This window comes from Rhinopithecus roxellana, chromosome 14 (assembly GCF_007565055.1).
Source record: "Rhinopithecus roxellana isolate Shanxi Qingling chromosome 14, ASM756505v1, whole genome shotgun sequence".
In the NCBI taxonomy this organism is placed as follows: Eukaryota; Metazoa; Chordata; class Mammalia; order Primates; family Cercopithecidae; genus Rhinopithecus; species Rhinopithecus roxellana.
The window spans coordinates 68852061-68878378 of NC_044562.1; the positions used below are offsets into that span (position 1 = coordinate 68852061).

Here is a 26318-nt window from a genome sequence, read left to right on the forward strand (position 1 = left end):
TTGTATATGTGTAATAGGTCTTTCCCCAACCCTTTTCTTTGAACCTATCATTATCATTACATGTGAGATGGGTCTCTTGAAGACAGAAGATGGATGGGTCTTGTTTTTTGAGTTTTTTGTTTGTTTGTTTGTTTGTTTGTTTGTTTGTTTGAGACAGTATCTCGTTCTGTCACCCAGGCTGGAGTGCAGTGGTATGATCATAGCTCACTGTAGCCTTAACCTCCTGGGCCCAAGCAGTCCTCCCACCTCAGCCTTTCAAGTAGCTGGGACCACAGACATGTACCATCATGACCAGCTAATTTTCTCATTTTTAATTTTTTTGTGGAGACAGGTGTCCTTATATAATGCGTAGGCTGGTTTTGAACTCCCGGTCTCAAGTGATCCTTCTACCTCAGTCTTCCAAATTGCTGAGATTATAGGCATGAACCACTGTGCTTGGCCAAATCTTGTTTTTTGAATCCATTTTGCCATTTTGTGTCTTCTAAGTGGGGTGTTAGACCTTTTACATTCAAGGCTAATGTTGATATGTTAGGTTATAATCCTATTTTGAAGTCATTAACTGGTTTCTTTGTAGTCTCAATTGCATAGTCGCTTTATAGGGTCTGTGGGCTATGTAATTAAATGTGTTTTTGTAGTAGCAGGTGTTCTTTTGTTTCCATCTTTAGAACTCCCTTAAGGATCTCTTGTAAGGCTGGTCTAGTGATAATGAATTCCCTTAGGAATTACTTGTCTGGAAAAGATTTTATTTCTCTTTCACTTATAAAGTTTAGTTTGGTAGGATATGAAATTCTTGGTTGGAAATCTTTTTCTTTAAGAATGGTGAAAATAAGCCTCCAGTCTCTTTTGGCTTATAATGTTTCTCCTGCGAAGTCCACTATTAGCATGACAGGGTTCCCATTGTATGTGATCTGACTCTTCTCTAGCCTCCTTTAAGATTTTTGATGGTCTACACATTCGGAGAAAGCTCTCTAGGAATGAACTATAAAAATAATCCCTGAAAATACAGTCTTCTGATACTTATTCTCTTCTGTAATTTCATTAAAATGACCTCTACAAAGTAGATGTCACGATGTCTCACTTCTTATATGAAAATATAATAATTAATAATTGACTAACTGGCATCTAAATAATTGTTTCTGAAATACAGAATAATTAATTTTTATGATAACTGTCTTCTAGCTTTTTTCTTCCATCTTCCTCTGAGAAAGTTTCAGTACACTGGAGGAGTTATTTAATATCCATTATGCTGTTTTCACTCTTTGCTGTTCAAAACTGTTTATATACACTTGAATTTATCTTCAGTTATCAACTCAAAGTATGTATCAGCTAAGATGAATCAAGGGGAAGCTGTGAGTGGGAGCAGTGGTATGGTACACTGGGTGTAGTGATCTTCTGGAGTTTGGATCATTGAGTAAATCTGTACATGCTTTAGCATAGATACTGTAGCTCTGCCAACTCAGAGTTATTTGGACTGTATTATCTTGCTTTCTCTGTGTTAATTCTTATTTATGTCCTGTCCTAATTACCTTGATAATACTAATGTCCTTTTTTCAAAGTATGTTATGTCTCTGTATAAATCGACATGTTTTCCTAGTGTATATTACATATCGTATATTATATACAATACTATATACTATATATATTAATATATACTGTATATTATACTCTGATATGAATGATTTTGTAAATATTCTTATTCATAGCTTTGTGCATTTTTTTCTCTTCTATACATAAAAAGCTTTGTGTATTTTGTACAAGTTCAGAAGTATGCATTTTTATAAGTAGAAGTGGTATAAAGATAATATGCATTTGTATTTGTGTTAAGTTTTGTCAGATTGCCCTCCAAGAAGATTGTTTCAATTTCTGTTTTTTCCAATGGTGTATGAAAATGCAGGTGTGAGCCTTTTTTGGGGCTTGGCTTAATGCATGGATAAAGCTTAGCAATTTTGAGGTGTAAATGAAAGACTTCTTAGCCTATTGCTATTAACTTCCTCACTTGACCATTGATTATTTAAGCCAGTAATTTTCAGACTTTTTTAGTAATAGAGAAAATTTTTTCAAACCAACAGAGTCCTTCAGGGGATGCAGTTTGAAAACCATTTGTGTTAATCCTTTTTTTTTTTTTTTTTTTTTGAAAAATGACACATATTCTGAACAAAAAATATGCAATTGAAGTCATATTGATTGATTAGTAAGTTGAATCATCTTAGATGGTTATTTGTTGACATTAAACAAAGAGGTTGGATAGTAGTAATGGTTGAACTAATGGAGGACTGAAGTTCATTTATGGTTCATACGTTATGAATTGCATTTGTGTCACTAGTATGAGTATTTTTCTTCACTTCACACCTATCAGTTTTTAGTGATAGATGTCTAGCGATCATGTGGAATTGTTTCAGTATTTGCTTCTTTTTAAGCTTCTAAAATTACCTCAAATGTCAACTAGGTCAGAAGATGGGCTTCAGTATGAAAATAAAACATGTAGGGAACTTCCAAATACATGATGTGGGTATAAAAGTATTTAAAAGTTACATTATACTTTTGGCACACTGAAAGGGACTTGAATGTACATGGAATGTATCTGTATTCTGCTACCTTGATTTCAGACTTCAATATCCAGTTCCCATGCACCCTTCTCAGCTGTGCAGTGCTTTATCTTTATTGTCTTATGAACAGTATATGCCCGTCTGACCTTTGTGAGTTAACGCAGATCATTCCTCATAACAGAATCCTCTTTTGACTTGGTTTACAAATTCTTCCCTGCCTCCCTCCCTCCCTCCCTCCCTTCCTTCCTTCCTTCCTCTGTCTTTTTCTCTCTCTTTCTCTTTCTCTCTCTCTCTTCTTTCTTTTCTTTTCTTTCTTTCGATGCGATCTTGCTATGTTGCCCAGGCTAGTACTGGACTCCTGGGTTCAAGTGATACTCTCACCCTCAGCCTCCTGAGTAGCTGGGACTTGAGACTACAGGCATACCAATACCCCCAGCTCTGTTTTCCTCGTCTTAACTTTTTAATGAAACTTTTCACATTTACTGCAGCTCTTAATCATTTTCTAAATCCCTTTTTATAATTTTTATATATCTTATACAACATAACAAACTATCTTATTTCTTATGACCTAAATGTTTTCTTCCTAGGTTCATTGGAAATTTATTTTACTTTACTTGCAAATACTTACTGTGCTGGGCACACGAGAGGTGCTTGATGAATTGATTACGTTAAGCACACTAAATGGAAGAAATTTAAATAAAGTGATATTTGCTGTGTTGCGGTGAAGATTTCATGGGTGATTTTATTTTTCGTTTTTTCTAAATTTTCTATAATTCTCCTATACTATCATAAACATTTACAATCTATAAGTAGCCATTAGATATTTTTCAATTTATATCTTAAATTTATTATTTTAGTAAGATTGGATTCAAATATATATTATTCAGATTATGCCTTAATATGTATTACATGTTAAATTTAAATCTCTTTTTTAATAGGAGGAAAGGACAGACGGAGTGGCCTCATTTTGACAATTCCATTATGCCTCGAACAGACAAATATGGATGAGCTGAGTGTCACCTTAGACTACCTACTCAGCATTCCAAGGTGACTCTAAAGGTGTCTTTTCTTAAATCTCAGTATGTTTTCATTCAGTTACTAATGATTCTTTCTATTGTTGAAGTATGCTTTGCTACCTTATTTGCTTTTATTTGCAGTGAAATTATAATTATAGATACTAAAATCAATGACTTATAACATCATTGCAGATAAAATGCTTATTTTATGCTCTTGATGAATTTAATGATATACAGATTTCCAAAATGTATGTATTGTCAACTTTTAAGGAACACCGTAACTAAGCATCTATATCATGTAACTTTAGAAAAATTGGAGAATTTAATCAGTAGAAAAGATCTTTTATTTAGGTAAGCTATTTCACCATATTGATATAAATACGTCTGCAGGTTTTAACGTATTGAGTAAGTGAAGGCTATTAGGAGTTTATAAATATTTTTATTTTAAAAAATGTCAAAAATGTTTGTTTATATTTTAATGTAAAGGGCCTTTAACTTTAATTTTCACATTTCTTCAGTGAAGACCCAACTTAAACCTCTTTATTTGCCGTAGTCTACCCATCACTTCAACAACAAAAATAAAGCTTCCTCCCCATCTGCTTCTCCCATAATTGGGACTGGGGCACAACTGTGACTGCATATTAGTCATCTGGAGCTTTTTTTCAAAATTCTAATGATCGGGGGTTCACTTCCAGAGATTCTGATCCAGTTGTTCTTGGGAAGCCTGTGTATTTCTAATGTGCAACCAGGTTTGTAAACCACTACAATTAAGCATGTAAATGAGGGCAGGTTTCTGTGTATGTGTCTGTCTGTGTGTGTGTGTATATATATACAATGTAGAGGTAGAAAAAGGAACACGACTATTTCATATACTGCTTATAAGTTCTGGCTAGTGAATTTTAAAACATTTTCGTCAAACAATTCTTGCCAGGTGAGGTGGCTCAAGCCTGTAATCCCAGCACTTTGGGAGGCCGAGACAGGCAGATCACGAGGTCAGGAGATCGAGACCATCCTGGTCAAAACGGTGAAACCCCATCTCTACTAAAAAAATACAAAACCTAGCCGGGCGAGGTGGCGGGTGCCTATAGTCCCAGCTACTCGGGAGGCTGAGGCAGGAGAATGGCGTGAATCCAGGAGGCGGAGCTTGCAGTGAGCTGAGATCCGGCCACTCACTCCAGCCTGGGCAACAGAGCGAAACTCCGTCTCAAAAAAAAACAATTCTTTTTATGTTTTTCCTGTATTTGCATTTTATTGACACAATAGCTTTTTTTCCATTTAAACCACCTTGCAGAGTATGGAGTTAAAACAACTGATTTGAATCGTACCTGCGTCCAGTAGTGTTCTGTAATTTAATGATTCTGTTGCTGTTTGTTTTTTTAATGTTGTGGAAATAGAGCTCTTCATGTGAAAATTTTCAGTATTTTCAGTTTCTGGGGGTGAAAATGATGAGAATCTGTAGTCAGTGTATTAGTATTAGCATTAGCTAATTGCATTAGCAGTAATCTTGCTAATCCCTCGAACTGTGGATTGCTAACTTGTTCACCGTTAGATAACAAACTGCTTTTTAGGCAACCATGGTTAGCCAGACTTACAGCTTACAAGTTATGAAAAAAAATTCATAGATGGATTAATAGAAGGTTGAATATGTCAAGTGCCATCTGAACAACTACCTTATTTTGTAGTTGAGGAAACTGAAACTCAGAGGTTATGGTTACTTGCCCAAGATCTCAAACCTAGTGAGTCGCATAGCTGGGATGAGTGTCCACAATTCCTGACACCAATTTAGAGCCTTTTTGTACTTCAAATAAATAGAGTTCAGTGTAGTTGCATCTCAAGTGAAGTCCAGTTCTGAGGTTCAGATGAAAAGCAAAAACTACTAATTGTCAAAGTTACTTTTGAAAAATGCCTGAGGGTGGATCAGAGACGGTATTACCTTTCCATGAACATGTTAGGTTTTCCTTCAGCATTGGAGCAAGTTATTCATACTGAATTCCAAAAGACAGAGTTGGCTTGTGATTACGTTTGTTTTAAGAAAATGCATGTTTGTATATACTGGGATCATATTCAGTTCAACAGGATGCTCACCCTGTCAGAGGCACTGGGTAAGTGAGGGAGGCTAAAGGACCAGCAAATTCATTTGCATCTCCTGACTCATGTTCACTCTGATGTGGCTAAGCAGGAAGTACAGTGGAAGGCAAAATAGCCTATACTATTTAAATTTTCTCTTTCTCTTTCGCATATAAATGTACATATGATGTTCCTCCAGTGTAAATGATGAATCAGTTTCTGCGTATCTACACTTACCTGCCAACTAGCAGAGAAGATATAAATTGAAGCAAGATGAAATAACTTATTCTAGCAAGGCAAAATAGATACATGGATACTTTATTTCTTATGATTGTTTTGCTAAAGTTTGACCTTCTCAAGTATTCATGAAAACTCTATCCTTCTGCTTTCTTGGATCAGTCTCCCATAATTTTGGGATCAACGAACGTGGCTGTCAGCTTTTTATCCGTACTTGCCATTTCCTTAGAGAGCTAAGGTGTTTTTGATCTCTCCATTGTGATGCTAGAGAGCAGTTAACTAGATGTGTGATCTTAAAACCAATGTTTTTCATTCAGAATTTCCACTGCTCAGAAGTGCTTTTAAAATGTAACCCCCCAACATTTTATTAATTTTAGTTCATATATGCAAAAAAGTTGAAGGAATTATATGGTGACACCCATATGTCCACCACTTAGAAAATCTAAAACTAACATTGTGTGTTGTTTTATCACATTATCACCCATGTTTCAGCCCTCTTTTTGTTCTAGGAATGTTTTTAAGTTTACCCTACCAGATCAGGTCCCGGATGTGTCTAGAAAGGTTTTTTCATTTCTAGTATATCTACATTCTTTGGTGACCTGCTTTTGTCTCCCAGCTTCCAACTGTTAATGTTTAACTCCTTCCAGCTATGAACATCTGCAGACATCTCTAACATTGTAGCTAGCTAAGGTGGCCTCTTCCTAATAGGAGATGTCCAAAATTGTTTTTTTTTGTGCAATGACTATCTTAACGTTTTGAATACAATAATAGCTTTTCAAAATTTTTGCATAAATGAAAAGAAATTACCCCATTTCTTATAGTTTGTGCTTAATTTTAATGATCACAGGGACAAAGTGTGATATATAGCTATTTTAAATGGGTAACCTAGCACAGTTGAGAATGGAAGCATTTCTTGACTCTTTTGTACACAGGTTGGCCCTGAGTTTGTTTTGTGTTTCAGATACTAAGTGTACAGTATTTTGGATATTCATGAGTGCTATGAAAACAAAGCATGAAAAGAGTCAGAGTGATAGAGTGGTAATACTTTACAAAATAAGATGATATTTTGCCAGAGATGATTGAAAGGAGGGGCAGACCCTACAGAATCTGATCAACGAACATTGAAGACAGAGTGAGCAGTAAGTGCAAAGGCCCTGAGGCAGGAGCAGGTTTAACATGTTTGGGAAGATCAAGGAGGCTAGTGTGGCTGGAACAGTTTGAGAGAGGAGCACAGTGCCGGGAGGGGGATCAGAAGAGAGTCAGGGAGTCAGGTCATGGAAGACCATGTAGGCCATGGCTTCCGTTCTGAATGAGATGGAAAGCTATTGTCGTGTCTGAGGAGTGATGTGATGTGTGTCATCTAACATTATTAAAGGCCTTCTGTATTTAAAGCACAGTGCTAGAAGCTGCCAAGACATTTGTAAGGTAACATTCTTGCTTTCTGGAAGCATATTATCTAATGAAGATGAATTGTAAACAAGTAATTATAATAAAAGCATAAGTGAAATTAGTGCCATTATGTAAATACCAGCAGAGCTGTATGAGTGGAAGAGAAGGAGCCTGTAGTTGTAATCAAAGAAATGAGTGAAGATCTGCAGGATATTGGACCCAGGAAATCCACTAACACTGTCTTCTGTGTCAAAAGTGAGTGGACTGTTTAGACAACCTCACCTTTACATAGCGATTTTAACTCAGCTATGTCACCCTTGAAAGGCTTAACTGGGCTAGGAACTAGGAGGCGGGGTCTTAGATTTTTTTTTCTATTACTGTTAAAGTATAGTTATAAACATGGTAACAGGGGCTATAGGAATTTGTTATTAATAGCACTTCAGGTCCTACAACAGGCCCTTTATAAAGGGTATAGCATACTTCTAAATTAAATGTGTCATTAGAAGCAGTTTAAGCCATCATACCACTTACAAGGATGAAGTAAAAAACAAAACTATTTCCTTTCAAGTACCTGAAAGACCACTTGGTCTGGCAATTTTGAAATAGTAATATCTTTGGATTCTGTGTATTTTCATTATCTATCTTAGTAAAATGTGAGAATATGACAGGGTTAAGTGTGTTTCTAAGTACTCTGAAAGATAAATTTAGAGTATTTTATTCCTTTAAGATCACTACAGATGGTATTTTCAAGCTTCATTACTTTCTTAGTCTTAATGTACAGATTAATTTATAGTGTGCTTTGAAATATAAATGTATTGCTTATATAAAATGTATTTAGCAAAACGGTTGTGTAACCTACATCTCAGGACTATAGATGCCAATGTTGAGAAAGTACCACATTATGAGAATGGCACGTTTCTCTTGGTGGGAAGGCCCTCTTCTGGACAGCTGTGTCTTAGCTCTCCTTCCTGCAAAAGGCATTGGTAGAATCCCTGCATTGTTGCCACTACTCCAGACCACTCAACAACCAGCTACCCTGCCTAGCTGATCACTCTTGGGCTTGTATCCTCTTCTATATCACGGTGGTCTTCTTAGATGTCTTGTTGGTGGAGAACCCCAGGAGTTCCCTCATTACTTGAGCCCACAGATAGTCATTATGTGTCAGGTTTGCTTCTCTCCACAAGTCTTCTACTTTTTTGAAATAGAGATGGAGTCTTGCTGGTCTCCTATGCTGGCCTTGAACTCCTTGGCTCAAGTCATCCTCTTGCCCTAGTCTCCCAAAGTGCTGGGATTAGAGACGTGAGGCACCACGCCTAGCCCCCTCTGCAAGTCTTTTATTTTCTTTTGCTAACCCACAAGTGATGACTGTATTGGCCTTACCTTTAGTTTTTCCCAAAGAATATTTAGTGGGTCCTTTATCTTGTGATGCAAGTCCAAAAATAGAGTACTTTTGTTTTATTGAGATATAATTCAGATGTCATAAAAATCATCTTTTTAAAGTAGGCAATTCAGTGATATTTAGTGTATTCACAGGTTATGCATCTGTTATGCTATCTAGTTTCAGAACATTTTTATCAGCCCAAAATAAACCTTGTTCCCATCGGCAGTCACTCTCCATTCTTTCCTCCTAACCCTTGTCAACCACTAATCTGCTTTCTGTCTCTGGATTTGCCTATTCTGGACATTTCATATAAATGGAATCATACAATGTGTGTCCTTTTGTGTCTGGCATCTTTTACTTAGCATAATGTTTTCAAGGTTTAGCCATGTTGTAGCATCTGTCAGTACTTCATCTTTTTTTATGGCTGAATAATGTCTCATTGTTTGGTTATACTGTGTTTTGTGTTTCTGTTCATCAGTTGATGGACATTTGAATTGTTTCTACTCTTCAGCTATTATGAATTATTCTGCTATGAATATTAAATGCAGGTTTTTGTGTGAACATATGCATCAGTTTGCCTTACCTTTTGAATACTCTTTTGTTTACTTTGGAAGCTCAGCTTCTGTCCTTGTCTGTTCCCACTCTAAACTTTAGCAGTATCATCCTCATTCCTTGTGGTCTTACTGTTTCTCGGTAGAACAGAACATGACTTCTCCAAGAACCTTCTTGGAACTAGTGTGCATGCTTGGAGGGAGAAGAGGAGGACTAGTAAAGTCCCCTGAACTGTTGGTGGATTTAAATCCCAGGAAAAGGTCTGTTTATATTTTCCTATAATGTATGTAATTGGGAACAGTTTGTATGGGGACAGGTTTCACTATCAAAATCTTGCTCTGATAAGCAAAGCTGTAGTTCCATTTACTGTATTGGAAGGAGGGCAGTTGAGATCCTTACATTAAGTTGATAAGTAAACGTAACAATAATAATAATGATAATGATAGGTATGTAGTTTTGGCCTTTAGAATGGAGTTTTTCCCTCCAGAAGTTGTTGCGTTTTACTAGGTTAGACTTCTGGGAAGTGTTTAGCTAATACTTAAATCACTCAATATAATACAGAAATGCAACACTGAAGATAATATTTTGCTGGTCAAGTGACTGAGAATGCAAAGTGAGAGCAGAAGTGGGTTAGACATGGTCTATCCAAGCTTTTGAATCAGTAGGTTCTACCTGATCTCATTAAATTTCTCCAAAAGAACACTAAGAAGCCGATTTTTGTGATTTATTAATAACTATTTTCTATCTGTTTTGAACTGTCACTTCACAAATCTTATACTTCTGGCAGGAAGGTGAGACAAGAAGTATATAACACATTTGGCAATTAGTGACTTACTTCACTGTGATCCCTTTTTACTGATGAAGAAATTGGGAGACTAGTAGGACTGTTTGAATGTTGCTTTGATTTCTTTACTTTTTAAGACATTGACTTTTATGCTTTTAGAATAATTTTCTTGCCACATTAGTTTGCAAATTGTGAACATTTTCTAAAATGAGAAAAATAAATTGCTTGAGAAAATGAAATGATACTCTGAAGAATTTTATTTATTGACAATGTAAACTAAACCAAGTGAGATTAATTCTACTCCATATGCAATTAAGTTTTAAACCTTCTTTATTTAGAATTATGAGGAACAAATTCTGGAGCTTGTTTTAATGCTGTGTAATTATTGTTTTGTTTCAGTGAGAAGTGTAAGGCTAGAGGATTTACCGTGATTGTGGATGGCAGAAAATCACAGTGGAATGTGGTGAAAACAGTAGTCGTAATGCTACAGGTAATTTTGGTTTTGTCTATCAGGAAATGGTTTTTATTTTACAGCAACAGATCCTGGTGAAAATGGCAAATGCACTTAATTTATTGGACTGTGCCTGGCTTCCTAACAGTGACTGAGTTATCACTATTGGATTGTTCAAATTCAACTCCTTAGGTTTGAATTTAGGCAGTTAGGTAAATCTCTATTCTAATAGGTTTGTAAATGAAAATAATATGTCATGTTTAAGTAATTTAAGAAAGGAGGCCAGTGATTTTAAAAGTGTGAGTGTTGAAATTATGAGACTCACCTGGGAGCTTTTGCATGCTCTGGTGTCTGTCATTCTTCCTCTTGCACCCCATTCTGAAACTATAAGTAGGTGTTAGGATTTTTGGTTAAGTGTAGTTCAAAGAAACTTCTCAGGTGATTCTGGCTTGTCTTTCTCTTCTAGTCCCCTGTTTCCTACATAAAGCATCAGGATTCATGATGATCTTATTATTTATTTATAGTCCAGAAGAAACTTACTTAACATCTGTGTCCTCAGGAATTTCAGCCCCTCACAAATTAACATTTAATAAACATCTACGATTACAAACTTTTTTTTTTTTTTTTTTGAGGAGGAGGAGTCTCACTCTGTTGCCTAGGCTGGAGTGCAGTGGCCAGATCTCGGCTCACTGCAAGCTCCGCCTCCCGGGTTCACACCATTCTCCTGCCTCAGCCTCCCGAGTAGCTGGGACTACAGGCGCCCGCCACCTCGCCCGGCTAGTTTTTTGTATTTTTTAGTGGAGACGGGGTTTCACTGTGTTAGCCAGGATGGTCTCCATCTCCTGACCTCGTGATCCGTCCGTCTGGGCCTCCCAAAGTGCTGGGATTACAGGCTTGAGCCACCGCGCCCGGCCTGTCGATTACAAACTTTTTGAGATCTGATGCCAGTCTTGTGTTTTATATTTCCCCATGTTCCACACAGAATGTTTCTGTGACCCCTAGCATGTAGTAGGCACCCAGTAGACATTTGTTGAATTTTTTTTTTTTTTTTTTTGAGACGGAGTCTCGCTCTGTCGCCCAGGCTGGAGTGTAGTGGCCGGATCTCAGCTAACTGCAAGCTCCGCCTCCCGGGTTTACGCCATTCTCCTGCCTCAGCCTCCCGAGTAGCTGGGACTACAGGCGCCCGCCACCTCGCCCGGGTAGTTTTTTGTATATTTCAGTAGAGATGGGGTTTCACCGTGTTAGCCAGGATGGTCTCGATCTCCTGACCTCATGATCCGCCCGTCTCGGTCTCCCAAAGTGCTGGGATTACAGGCTTGAGCCACCGGCGCCCGGCCTTGTTGATTTATTTTAAGGGTATTGAAGATATGATTTGAAAAGGAAAAGAAAAGCATTTGAGTGATGTGGAGGGCAGATTGCTCTCATGCACTTGGCCTTCTGTAGGGCTTCTAGAGAGGTAAAATTTGAATTATCCAATTTAAATGAAAGTAAAGAGGGCCTTCCTCACAGGTACTCTGAGTTACATATAGCTCATACATGAAGCAAGTACAATGAGAGTAGTTGATGGCAGGCCAGTCTGGGGGAAACATAAGTTGGTAGTAACATGGAATCATGAACATTGACTTACGTGGATATCAGTAATATTGAAAGAAATATCAAGAATTTTGAATGAATTCAACAAATAATTGGTAGCTACTTTAGGGTTCTGTGGAAAGGCATATAATTTTAAAATTTAAATAACTAAGGAGAATGGTTTTTAACGTTTTATCATTTATTTAGGTTAATTGGGAAAAAGGGATTCAAGGGATAGGAACAAAGTGGTAATTTTAGGTTTTAGTTCTAGTTTTAGTGCTTATTATGTTTCTGGTACTGTGCAAAGCTTGCTGTATAAATTATCTCATTTAATTTTAGCCTCACAACCTTACAGAGAAGGTCAACGAGCCTCAAGGATTTTAAATAACTTAAAATCGGAACTTAGTACAGACTAAGTAAGCCCCAGGCCTTGACTTTATCCATTTTAAAATGTGTATTTACCAGTGGCCTGTATTTGAGGGGAGTCTCTGAATTTTCTACCCATTTCCTCATTCTTCTTAAATGTTTGGCTTAAGCTTTTCATCATTAGAATCCCCCCACCCCACCTTTTTTTTTTTTTTTCAGTCAGGGACTCACTTTGTCACTCAGCCTGGAGTGCAGTTGCATGGCTTACTGCAGCCTCCAGCTCCTGGGCTCAGGCAGTCCTCCTGCCTCAGCACCCTGAGGAGTTGGGACTGGAGGTGAGTGCCACCACACCTGGCTCCTTTTTTTTATTTTGTAGAGACTATATTGTTCAGTTGGTCTCAAACTCCTGAGCTCAGGTGATCCTTCTGCTTCAGCCCCCCAAATCACTGGGATTACAAGCTAGAATCACTCTTTGGGTTAGAAAGGACATAGCCTCTGGAGGATCAGTTTTTAAGGGAGCACAAATTGGTGTCCTAAAATAACTTTTTATTTGAAAAAAAGTGCTTCCAGCACTTTTATATTTCAAACTTTGAGAATTAACTCTTCTCTGTGAAAGTTGTTAAAATAACTATTAGGTAAGAAATCCATTAATTATGACCTTGTGTTCTTCCTTTCATCCTGTCATTCAACTGTGTCACAGATGAGCTGTTTGGGACTTGCTGTTTGAACTGGACTTTGATCAGTGGCAGTTTTGAAGAACAATCAATGGATGATTTAATCCCCTCTTGCGATTTCTTTTCTGATAGGTATTTTAACAACTTTTGGATTTATTAATAGTTAACATTTTCAGAAGTTGCAATGGCCTCTTTACTTCTAGTCATACAGTTTCTACATATGAAGTCATTCATTGCTTTCATCTCAGAAGGTACTGGGACCAGTTGTTTGGGACCCCACAGTGCCTATAACTAGTATTCTCTAAAATGAGAGGCTTGGTTTCTCTTGTTTCTCACAGCTTTCATATTCAATGATTTTGAAATAATAATCTTCCACAAGGCAATATATGAATAAAGCTCAATTTTATCTTAAATTTTCCAGCCCCTCTGATAAAAGTTTTGATACCATTGAATTTATTTTACTTACTTTAGTCCCAATCCAGTTGTTGCAGAGGATGCTAGATTTATGATGTGTGCATGTTTACCTCTAAAGGTTTTCCATTTTTCCCTGAATAGTAATAATAGTAATTATTATTATAAGTATTCAGTGCTGCAATTTATGGTCTAGAACAGAGGTTGGGCCCTTGAGTTTATAAAGTTTTATTGGAGCTCAGCCATGCCCATTCATTTATATATTGTGTGTGGCTGCTTTCATACTATCCTGACAGAACTGAGTAGTGGCAGTAGAGACATTATGGCCTGCAAAGCTTAAAATACTTATTATCTGGACCTTTTGGAAAGAATGTATTGACCCCAAGTTCAGAGCATATGAAGTACTGTAGTAGAACATTAGAGTCAGACAGAGGTGGTTTCTATTCAGCTCAGTGACTTTTTAACTCTTATCTTAGACAAGTAACTTTATTTCTCTGAAGCTCAAATTACTCTCCTGTAAAATTAAGAGAATGAGATCCACTTGTTAATGAGGTTTCATTTATTTAACAAATATTTATAGCATGTGTTCTATTATATATGTCAGACATTTGTCATAAACACTGGAAATATAGGGATGACAGGATAGATAAGGTACCTGCCATTGGGAAGCTTATATTCTACTTGAAGAGTTAGACAATAAGCAGTTAAGCAAATGTAACAGCCCATGGTGATAAATGCTGTGGAGAAAAATACAGTAGTAAAAAAGACTGAGTCAGATGATGCCACTTTAGATAGGGTAGACAGGGAGGGCTTCTCTGAAGAGGGAATATTTGAATAGAATCTTAAATAAACGGAGGGAACACTACTAGCTATAAGGCAAAGGACATTCCAGATAGAGGAAATAGCATGGACAAAGACCTGAAGTGGAACAGACTTCATATTGCAGGAGCAGCGAGGTTAGCATGGCTGTTGTGGAGGAGTGAGCTAGGAGGGGAAGGTGTAAGATGAGATCTGAGAGGCCAACAGGGGCCTGAGCTTGAAGGGCCTTGTAGGTCTTGGTAAGAGGTTTGAATTTCATTCAGAGTGCAAGAGAAAGTCAAGCAAGGAGCCTTGTAATGATTATATTTCAGAAAGCTGGATAGTTTGAAGTTGTTAACAATGCAGGCTGTAGAACTTGTTGGATTTAAGATACATTTTAAAGTTAGACTCTATAGGACTTGATAAAATATATGTGAGATATTTATTAATTCAATAAGTGTTCATTTCAATTCATTAGGTAGTATAAGTAACCGTATCAAGTAAATGTGAAATGGTATTCGTCAAAGATTAGCTTTTTGTCCTCCTCTTCAAGTTAATCATATAAAATCTTGGCCTCGTTGTATAACGACTGATAAAAAACTTGTTTTAGTGAGAAAATTGATGTTAACGTCTTTTGAAGAAATTCTCCAAGATGGATTGTGTTAGAAAAAATTTTTTGTGGCCGGGCGCGGTGGCTCAAGCCTGTAATCCTAGCACTTTGGGAGGCCGAGACGGGCGGATCACGAGGTCAGGAGATCGAGACCATCTGGCTAACACGGTGAAACCCCGTCTCTACTAAAAAATACAAAAAACTAGCCGGGCGAGGTGGCGGGCGCCTGTAGTCCCAGCTACTCGGGAGGCTGAGGCAGGAGAATGGCGTAAACCCGGGAGGCGGAGCTTACAGTGAGCTGAGATGCGGCCACTGCACTCCAGCCTGGGCGACAGAGCGAGACTCCGTCTCAAAAAAAAAAAAAAAAAAAAGAAAAGAAAAAATTTTTCGTATTGTAGAAAAATCAAATTTAATAATTTCTCAACTAAAAATTAACTCTTACAATTTAATCTAAACATATTCCTCGTACAGAGATTCAATAAAACAAAAAGTGATTCACATGTACAATTTATGCTGCATTGTTTATTTGAAGTATTTTCTGAATCAGCTTGTTTTTCAAGTTCTTCTTTATTGCCATGTATGTTTTGAAGTCTAGAGAATTTCTTCTTTATTATTTTAATTCTTCTCCAAACGTCTCTTATGTAGCTTAATCTTGACTGGTAATTTATAAATTTAGTAAATTATTCATTTTACATGTGTAATTTGTGATTATTTTTCTGTATTTTATAGAATGTTGTTCCAGCTGAGGTGTCCCTTGTTTGTGTGGTAAAGCCAGATGAATTCTGGGATAAGAAAGTAACACATTTTTGTTTTTGGAAAGAAAAGGATAGACTTGGCTTTGAGGTAAATGTAATCTCTTTTTTTAAAGTCCATTATATCTTTAAAAATAGTATTTTACTGAAATTATTTTTGATGGTTCAGCAGTGGTTACTAAGCAGTGTTTAAGGAATACTTAATTAGTGCCTAAGTAATAATTAGTATACAGTCAGCATTTGGATACTTGCTGAATGAAGTATGATATTTTGATAAAGATCATGAAAGCTTTCTTGTTTTCCATTTTCAATTATATCATTCTTTGTTAACTTCTTTGAATAAGTAGAACCTTTGTTTTTAAAAATTTTTATTGCATTATGGAGAGGAAATTTAACAAATACTAGGAAATCCTAGACATTTTGGAGTTGAAATTATAGTCTATTTTCTGTGACATGTCATAATTATTTTTTAGTATCTGGCCAGTTTTAATACATGAACACAGTTATCCATCCTTTCCTACTGACTTTTTCTTTCTGTCTTTCACTTTCCTTGTGTGATAGTGCATCTTATTGGAAGTTAGAAAAAAGCACTACGATGGAATGTAAATCTAAGCAGTTTGTCATATTCTTTCTTCCACACCTGTTAATTCTCAGCTTCTCAGTAGGAGAGCTGATAAATAACAGACTTTACATTGTCTAAATAAAGTGTGGAAACTTTGAAAAATACAAAGTCTAACTCCAACCTGGTATAACATAGACTCTTGGAATGCTTACAGTCAGATAATAAAGATTCATTTTGGAACTTGCCATACTATACACTCGTTTTTGTTTTTACCTAGGTCAAAATCAGTGTATTTTTGGTATGGAGAAAAAATTGTTAATGTATATTGGATAGAAAGATTTGAGAAAACTTAGTTTATTCTTAAAGGAGATGGCTGGAAATTTCTTAAAAATACATGGTTTTATTCTTTACTTAAAAAGTTAAGCTATAATTTACGTGCAGTGAAATTAATCCATTTTAGTGATAATTCTGAGAGTTCTGACAAAACATGTAAAACCACAATCAAGAAATCAGGAAGTGTCTCATCACCCCCAGAATTCCCCTATATGCTCCTGTAGTTAACTTCTCCATTTCTAGCCCCTGACTGGTGGTAGGAAAACTGTTTCTGTACTCACAAGCCCCTTCTCAGGTTTAGTAATTTGCTGTATTGATTCATAGAATTCAGGGAATCACTTTACTGACATTTGCTGGCTTTATATAAAGGTTACAGATGAACAGCCCAGATGAAGTGATACACAAAGTGGGAGGTCTAGAATGATCCAGAGCGCAGGAGCTTCTAACCCTAGGGAGTTGGGGTACACCACCCTTCTGGCCCGTGAACATGTTTATCAACCCAGAAACTCTCCAAATCATTGGCCATTGATGATTGATTAACTCAGTCTCCATCCCCTCTCCCTTCCCTGGAGGGAGAGGAGTGGCCATGAAAGTTTCAACCCTCTAATTATGCCTTGGTCTTTTTGGTGACAAGCCCTCATCTTTAATCTGTTTAGAGGCCCACAGCCACCATTCATCTTATTAACATCCAAAAAAACACATCACTCCAGAATGCCAAGGATCTTAATAACTCTTTTATCAATAACTGGGGACTGAGACCAAATACTGTAATAAAAGATGCTCGTATCACCCAGGAATTACAAGGGTTTCAGGAGTTCTGTGTCAGGAACTGGGGACAAAGAGCAGATACATATTTCTTATATCACAGTATCACAGATGGTATCTGTTTAAACCTTTTACCCGTTTAAAAAAAAAAATGGTCTTTTTTGTTACTGAATTTTGAGAGTTTTTAAATGTATTTTGTATAGAAGTCATTTATCAGACACATAATTTACTAATATTACATCCTAGTCTATTGTTTGCCTTGTCATTCTCTTAACATTTTTCAAGAAATTTTTTTAACTGTGATGAAGTCCACTTTTTCAGTTTTTTTTTTCCTTCTGATTTCACAGTTGGAGAAACGGTTTTCTTTTATGAATCAGACTTTTGTTGTCATAATCTGAGAAATCTTTGCCTTACTCAAGGTCACAAAGATTGTCCTTGATATTTTCTTCTAAAAGTTGTATAGTTTTAGGCATTAAATTTAGATCTGTGATCTATTTTGAGTTCATGTTTGTGAGCTATGGTCAAGAATATGTATTTTATGACTTCAGGTTTTTTTTTTTTTTTTTTTTTTGAGATGGAGTTTTGCGCTTGTTGCCCAGGCTGGAGTGCAATGGTGCGACCCCAGCCCACTGCAACCTCCGCCTCCCAGGTTCAAGAGATTCTCCTGCCTCAGCCTCCCAAGTAGCTGGGATTACCGGCATGCACCACCATGCCTGGCTAATTTTTTGTATTTTTACTAGAGATGGGGTTTCTCCATGTTAGTCACACTGGTCTCAAACTCCCAACCTCAGGTGATCTGCCCGTCTCGGCCTTCCAAAAGTGCTGAGATAACAGGCATGAGGCACCGCACCCAACTGACTTCAGTAATTTTAAGTTTGTTAAGGTTTGGTTTGTGACACACTTATGTTCTATCTTGATGAGTTCCCAGAATAAGTATTCTGTTGTTGGATGGAGTGTTCTGTAACTGTCAAGATGATTCATAGTGTTATTCAGGTCTTCTCTATCCATGGTAATATTGTTTCTACCTGTTCTTTTAATAACTGAAAGAGGAATATTGCAACCTCCAACTGTTATATCTGGGATTATTTCTATTTTATTTCTGTCAGTTTTTGCTTCATATATTTTGAAGCTCTATTGTTTATTGCATAAAGATTTAAGATAGCTGTGTCTTCCTGGTGAGTAGGGCCAAATTTATCATTTTTGAATGTTCTTTTTTATTCCTGATACTATATCTGGCTCTGAAGTGTACATTGTCTGATATTAATATAACTACTGCAGCATTCTGTTGATTAGTGTTCATGTGTTGTATCTTTTCCATTATTTTACTTTTAATTTATTTCTTTATATTTAAAATGAATTTTTTGTAGACACCATATAGTTGGATCTTGCTTTCATATCCAGTTTGACAGTCTCTGTCTTTTCATGGGTATGACTATTTATATTTAATGCAGTTATTGATATGGTTTATAAAATCTACCATCTTGCTAGATTTTATGGGGTTTTTTTGTTCTTTTCTGTATTTGGACTATTTTTTATAATTACATCTTACTCCATTATTGGCTTGTGATTTCTGTCTCTTAATTTTTTAATGGTTACCTTACTGTTTACTGTATACATCTTTAATAATCAGTCTAACTTTCAAATATTATACCACTTCACATGAAATAGAAGGACCTTAAAACAGTCTATCTCCAATACTTCCATCCCATTGTTGTTATACATTTCACTTTTACTGTGCTATAAACAAACACTATATTGCTACATTTTTTTTTTGCTACAGATAGTCTGTTTTCTTTTACAGCAATTAAAAATTTTAAATTAATTTCATATTTACTTTCATTTATGCCATTTCTGACATTCTTCATTTGTTTTTGGAGATTGAACTTTTTGTCTGGTGTCACATTCCTTTAATATATCTTGCAGTGCAGGTCTGTTGGCATTGAATTGTATCATTTTTTGTTTGCCTGAAGAAAATCTTTATTTCTATTTTAGTTTTGAAAATTATTTTCAATGGGTATAGAATTTTGTTTGTGGTTGGTTTTTTTTTTTTTTTCTCAGCACTTTAGTCATACAGTTGACCTGTGAACAATGCAGGGGTTAGGACCAGCAACCTCCTGTGCAGTTGAAAATCTGTGTCTAGCTTTTGACTTTCCAAGAACTTAAATACTGATAGCCTACTATTGACCAAAAGCCTTACCAGTAACATGAACAGTCAGTTAACACAAATTTTGTATATGTATTAATACATTGTATTCTTTTTTTTTTTTTTTTTTTTTTTTTTGAGGCGCAGTCTCGCTCTGTCGCCCGGACTGGAGTGCAGTGGCCGGATCTCAGCTCACTGCAAGCTCCGCCTCCCGGGTTTACGCCATTCTCCTGCCTCAGCCTCCCGAGTAGCTGGGACTACAGGCGCCCGCCACCTCGCCCGGCTAGTTTTTGTATTTTTAGTAGAGACGGGGTTTCACCGTGTTAGCCAGGATGGTCTCGATCTCCTGACCTCATGATCCGCCCGTCTCGGCCTCCCAAAGTGCTGGGATTACAGGCTTGAGCCACCGTGCCCGGCCTGTATTCTTACAATAAAATAAGCTAGAGAAAAAATGTTAGGAAAATCATGAGGAAGAGGAAATATATTTACTATTTATTAAGTAGAAGTGGATCATCATAAAGGTCTTCATTCTCATTGTCTTGAGGCTGAGGAGAAAGAGGAAGAGGAAGGGTTGGTCTTGCTGTCTCAGGGGTGGCAGAGGCAGAAGAAGACCCCCTATAAGTGGACCTGTGCAGTTCAGCCCTGAGTTGTTCAAGGGTCATTTAAAAGTGCTTTCTCGCCAGGTGCAGTGGCTCTTGAAATCCCAGCACTTTCAGAGGCTGAGGCGGTGGATCACCTGAGGGTCAGGAGTTCAAGACTAGCCTGACTAATATGGTGAAACCCCATGTCTACTGAAAATACATAAATTAGCCGGGCATGGTGGCACGTGCCTGTAGTCCCAGCTACTCGGGAGGCTGAGACAGGAGAGTTGCTTGAACCCAGGAGGCACAAGTTGCAGTGAGCCGAGATCGCGCCACTGCACTCCAGCCTGGGTGACAGAGGAAGACCCTGCCTCAAAAAAAAAAAAAAAAGTAAAAAGTAAATAAAATTAAAAGTGCTATCTCATTGCCTTTGCCTTCTCATTGTAATGGTCACTGACAAGAAGGCCGCTGTGTTTTATATCTTTGGTCCTCTGTGTATGTTATTTGCCTTTTTTTCCCTTTAGCCACTTTCAAGATTTTCATTTTGATTTTGGTTTTTGCAGCTGTATTTTGCTGTATCTGTGTATGTTTTATTTAGTATTTATTCCACTTAGTGCTCTCTGTACTTCTTAGATATCTGGTTTGATGTCTGTCATCAATTTTGGAAAATGTTTATACTTTCTCTTTTCAATATTTTCTCTGCCCTTTTTCTGTTTCCTCTGGAACTCCAGTTCAATGTATGATACAATATTTGAAATTTTCTCACCATTTTCTTTGGTCTCCTGTTTTATTTTTATCCCTGTGTCTTTCTCTTTGTGTTTCAGTTTAGGTATTTTTCTTGATCCATTTTCAAGTTCACTGTTTGTTTCCTTGGTTGTGTCAAGTTTGTTGGTAAGACCACTGAAAATTACTGTGCTTTTGATTTGTAACATTTCTATTTGACTCTTCCTTAGAGTTTCTCTTTGCTAAAATTCCTCATCTGTTCTTGCATGTTATTTTTCATGCTCTCTAGCATCAATATCTTACATTTCCTGTCTCATAGTCTTAATATCTGCATCTGTCTTACTCCACTTAACGTTGTTTGCTTTGTTTCTTGACAGTGGGTCATTTTCTTTCCTTTTTTGTGTGTGCCTTGTTATTTTTTATTGAATGTTAGACATCTTGGTTAGGACAGTAAAGACTGAGGTGTAGGTGGTATTTGTGCCTGCACATGGGCTCATCTTGTCCTTTTCCTAGGCATAAGGGAAGGGTTGAGTTCTAACCTGGAATTGAGTGGGCTTTGGATTTTGTTGTTGCTATTATTTTCCTTAGTCCTCCACAGGCTTCTAATTTCTTGTAGAGTTACTTTGTGTTGAAGATGGGGGCTGGTTTGTCGGAGAGTTTTGCTTTTTCATTATTTGTTCTACCCTCTGCTCTAGGTCTTTCCTTTGTGCCTGCACCTCAGAGAAAGTCATTCTGTGTACAGTTGACCCTCAGCAATAGGCTGCTGTTACTTGTTATTCAGTATTTGTTGGAGAGGCATTCTCTGTTGTTCTTATTCAGCCTCAATCTTAGGCAGGCTCTGTGTCCCTCAGCCTAGTGGATAAGGGCCCTCTTGGTAATGTTGCCCCTCTCCCACTTTTAGGAACCTGTGTTAGTTTGGGTTTATAATATATTCCTGTCTCCACTCCCTCCCCTGTGATAGTCTTTTTCCATCTTCCACCTGTGGTGGGACTTCAGTTGTCCTCTGTGTGGTGGGACTTCAGTTGTCCTCTAAGGCCAGCGGGGTTTTCAGTCCTTTCTGCAGCACTCTAAGACTTTTTTTTTTCATAGGAGAGATAGCATTGAAGATTTTGGGTTGTGCTTCATGCCTTTCCAGTAGTGGCTGCTCTTCCCTCACCCAGGCCTGTGCTCCAAGAGAGGCTTTTTCAAATCTCTTATTCCTCTTATTTCCAGTCTTTCTCATGACTCTTTCAGAGATCTTTCCCCTAGAGATCCAGCCTCCGAGTGAGTATGAATTCTTCTTATGTCTATACTTCCATGGGTTCTGTACTTTCACACTACCCCACATTTGGCCTTAATGATTCATTAAAAATTTTACCTAAATTCCTGCCTGGCTGGCATCAGGTCTGGCATTTTTTCCAGGTAAGCAAGTACTCCAGTTCCATCTTCTTGAAGATGCAGGTCTTTCCTTAGATTCCAGGTTAATTGGTTTCCTTGTGAATTTAGCTCTCTAGTGGCTTCAGGAAAGTTATGGTGTTTCAGATTAACTTGCATTTTTTTTTTTTTTTTTGTCATTGTTATATAAGAGTTGGAGCCATGCTCTTTCCAACTTTCTACATCCTAAGTGGGAGCCAGAGTTTTTTCCCACTTTTCTCTTCAACTTCTGTCATTGGTAGACTTGACTATTCCGTAGACTTGATGGAAGGATGTGTACCAGTAATGTAAGGGAAGATGACCAAAGCTGCTGGATCACATTAGGAACGGTGTTGCCCTGGTAGTTGATTGGAAAACTGCGCCCCCACAAAAAAAGACAAAAGCATAGTGAGGGAAAAAAGTAAAAGCTGAAGGCAAGAGGCCTGAATGTTGCCTCAAGAGTCAGGAGCATGGTGAGTGAAGACTTCAGCCAGCCAGTGAGGCCTGCAGTTCATGGCCTGGGGCATGCAGGAAATGTTGCTCTGAGAGAATGCAAAGTGAACCGGGGGCAAATAGCGGAAACTAAAGCTGTGAACACTCAGTACCATGGAAGATCCCTTTTTATGAGGCACCTGTCACATCCTGCTTAAGCTAAGTAGGCATCTGCTCAGAGATGCTCTGGTAGTTGGGTCTTATGCTATATAAGTTAATAGTGACTTTAAGTACCCTGCATCTTGAAGGATAAAATAGAAGACAGAATTTCTATCTACCTTGTTGTAGTGTCATAGATTGTTGTTTTAAAACAGAAGCATTAAAACTTCTTTTATCAATATGTTTTCTTAGACATTTAAGAGATTCAGCTAGGATGTTTTCTCAAGTAAGTAAGCACTAGGCAGTTACTAAAAGCCCAATTTCCAAATGAGATGAGAGTAATTTCAAATGCTGGTTAATACGCTGCCAAACAAACCTGGCTTTAAGGGGGCAATTCAACACTATCCATTAAATGATACTTAGAGCTCTATATAATTAAATCCAACATAGATGCTTGTTTAATTGCAAATTATTTTCCCTGGTATTATTTTGGATAATTTAGCCTGTTGTAATTAAGCCTGTGTTTGTACATCTAGTATAAATATTTTAAAAAAATTTTTTTAAACTTTGTTAAGAGTAGTGGTGATCCTATAAGCATAAATGTATGTTTTACCTTATAAAATTAAATTATCTGCAACAAAGATTTATTACCAGCTGTCTACAATGCTCATCAAGTAAACACCCAGTGGTCATTTTGGTGACACCTTGTTCCCACATGATTTCTTGTTTTCTTGCCCATGATACGTTCTGAATTTTTTCTTCTAGGTGACCTCCTTCCTGTTCACTCCTCCAGTGTTTTTCATCAGCCGTTGAATATTCATCTCTCATTGCTAACCTTAATATTTCTCTGTATATCCTTCTCATCTCTGACATAGATACCTACCTGTTTAGTTTCCTTTTTAGCAGCTCAGATATTATATTCAAGTACTTCGTATCTTTCAGCAGCATTGTACCTGGTGACTGTGATAGATTTTGCTGGTTAGATGGTTATGTCTATATTCTGTCTAATGACAAGATAAAATTGAGGTCATACTGGCATTAATCTTGTCTTCAAATGGAGAGATTAACTATCAAAAGGATCTCCACTCTCCTTTTTTGTCACTCATTAAGGTGTTGTTTATTTAATGGTAACCAGCCCCCATTCTAAATCACTTTATTCTCTTATCTGTTAATACTGGATCTAATCGTGTTCTTTTTTGAGACTATACATAATTGTAGGATCCAGGACCAAAGGCTTCCATGCTGCTCTTCTTTCAAGAACACCTCTGGCTCCATTTATTCTGATTCTTTCCAGTTTTTATAGAAACCTATTTTCCTTGAGTGAGAAAAATATTCTTCAACAAACAGGTACAAGCAGACATATACATCAAAATAGTATGTGTATGAACATATATACACACATGAATCTTTACTAAGTACAGAAATACATACAAAGGCAGATTTTCATTCTGGATCTTGCACACACATTCTTAGCAATAGTAAAATAATACAATATCTCAGTGCCTACAAATGAAACTTTCAGTGGTAGGTTTTTGGGGAATGTTTTACCAGGAAAGGATAAGTATTATAGTTACAGAAGGAATAATGAGAGTAAAGGAGAAACAAGTTTTTAATCTTTCTACAAGTTAAAATTCGAGATTAAAGAAAACCTGCACAAATGCTTTATTAAAAACCAGATGGTAAGTACCTCTCTCTTCAAACTTGTTGAACCATGGTATGTGCTAGTTAATACAATATTGTGGTTTAGTCGTTTAATTTGTCTTGTCTTGACTTCTCTAACATATATAAAATGAAGGGGGAAAGTAATATTTATGTAGGGCTTTATTATTTTTAAAACTTTATGTTTTGTATTGCCTTTGAAAGGACTTAGCAAAAGTTTGAAATGCTTGTGCAGGGTAGTGATCTTTTCTTCCTTCTTTTTCGTAGTTTTTTTTTATTCTTGTTCACTTTATGCTAATTATTAGATTTCAGATTTCTTTGGTAATATGAGGATAGATTTGAAATTTAAATTTCTGCTTAGTAAAATGATAGCTACTTTGAACGTAACCAGTAACCTTTTTCTTCATAAATTTAATGATATGCATAAATATTAGAATGTTCATGGAGATGGCTATTTGAAAATAATTGATGAAAGTCAGAATTTGATCCATTCCACATTCTTAAATTGATAAAACATATATTAAAGTGTCGTTTTCCTAAAGGTGAAATCATGACTCTAATGCAAATATAAAATGAGCTTAAGTCAAATACATTATTCAATTCATTGATAGATTAGGTTACCAGTAATTTGTAAGCTGTGGTTCAAAGAGCATTTGACGAATTCAGGGTTTTTATAGGAAAAGATTGCCAACCAAATTAGATACGAACCTAATTATTGTTCTATACATCCATAAGTTGTAAACTTTGAGGTTGTCTCTTATTCCACTGGACAGAAGTGTATCAGTCTCATTAGATAATTATTTGCCTTTATTCTTTTTTCTTTTTTTTTTTTTTTTGAGACAGAGTCTCGCTCTGTTGCCCAGGCTGTAGTGCAGTGGCACAATCTTGGCTTACTGCAACCTCCGCCTCCCAGGTTCAAGCGATTCTCCTGCCTCAGCCTCCCGAGTAGCTGAGATTATAGGCATGTGCCACCACGCCCAGCTAAAATTTTTTTTTTTTTTTTTAGTAGAGACAGAGTTTCACCATGTTGGCCAGGCTGATCTTGAACTCCTGACCTTGTGATCCACCCACCTCGGCCTCCCAAAGTGCTAGGATTATAGGCGTGAGCCACCATGTCCAGCCTATTTGCCTTTATTCTAAACAGAACCTACAAGTTAACTTCTACTCCTACTACTCCTACAGAGCTTACTACCCACTGATCAGTCTATAGAGAGTCAGTCAAAGATACAAACCCACCACTGCATGAAACAACACCCAATAATAATGTTTGCCTGTTTCCGAGATTTAGATAGTTTATCTGATAGATGAATTTTATTTTTTATAGGAGGATATTTTGTAAAACTTGATTTTGGATATCAGTGACATACTGCATTGATCACTGCAAGATAATATAAGCTGTTTCTTGAAGTTTGATATTTTAGTATCAAACTATGTATCAGTCTCTCGTTAAACTTTGTATTCCAAGCTGAGAGCAACATTATTTAGTATTTTCCTACATCATTTTCTAAATTTTTCAGAGGATTTATATCCTTAATGGAGGAATATATTTTTAATACTATCTTTTAAAAATATAAGTTTTTTTTTTTTTTTTTACTTAAAATATATTAATTTGAAAACTTTCAGATATTAGTTACCTAGTTTGGGAGATTTGTCAGTTGCTCAGATTTATCACTCAGCTGGAAATCATAATCAGTTTGGTGGCTTTCTCTGTTAAACAATTTCAAATAGACCACTGGTGAATAACGAACCATAAGTGTCACTGATAATTGATATATAACAACTTAAGGGGAAGAATAGGGATGATAATCCTATAAATTTGCCTCAAGACAATTATTACTAAAGGTGTAAATTGTACTCATTTCATAAAATTGTTATGTAGCATATCAAGATGTCTTTAGTACTCTAAAAATAATGGTAAAAAACATAGTATGCAGTGTGATGAAATTAAGTTTGGTTCTTCATT

General features: G+C 36.7%; 1 protein-coding gene across 6 annotated transcripts in view; it reads left to right on the forward strand.

The window, feature by feature from the left end:
* SESTD1 (SEC14 and spectrin domain containing 1) overlaps nucleotides 1-26318 on the forward strand; it is a 154091-nt gene that overhangs the window by 73575 nt on the left and 54198 nt on the right. For 5 of the 6 annotated variants that reach the window (XM_030916783.1, XM_030916785.1, XM_030916788.1 and 2 more), the window contains exons 3-5: nucleotides 3485-3593; nucleotides 10372-10462; nucleotides 15584-15697. In XM_030916783.1, coding sequence (XP_030772643.1) covers nucleotides 3485-3593; nucleotides 10372-10462; nucleotides 15584-15697 — 314 coding nt within the window. Of the gene's footprint in view, nucleotides 1-3167; nucleotides 3283-3484; nucleotides 3594-10371; nucleotides 10463-15583; nucleotides 15698-26318 lie in introns of those variants that run through there. The other variant, XM_030916787.1, reaches the window with a different exon arrangement.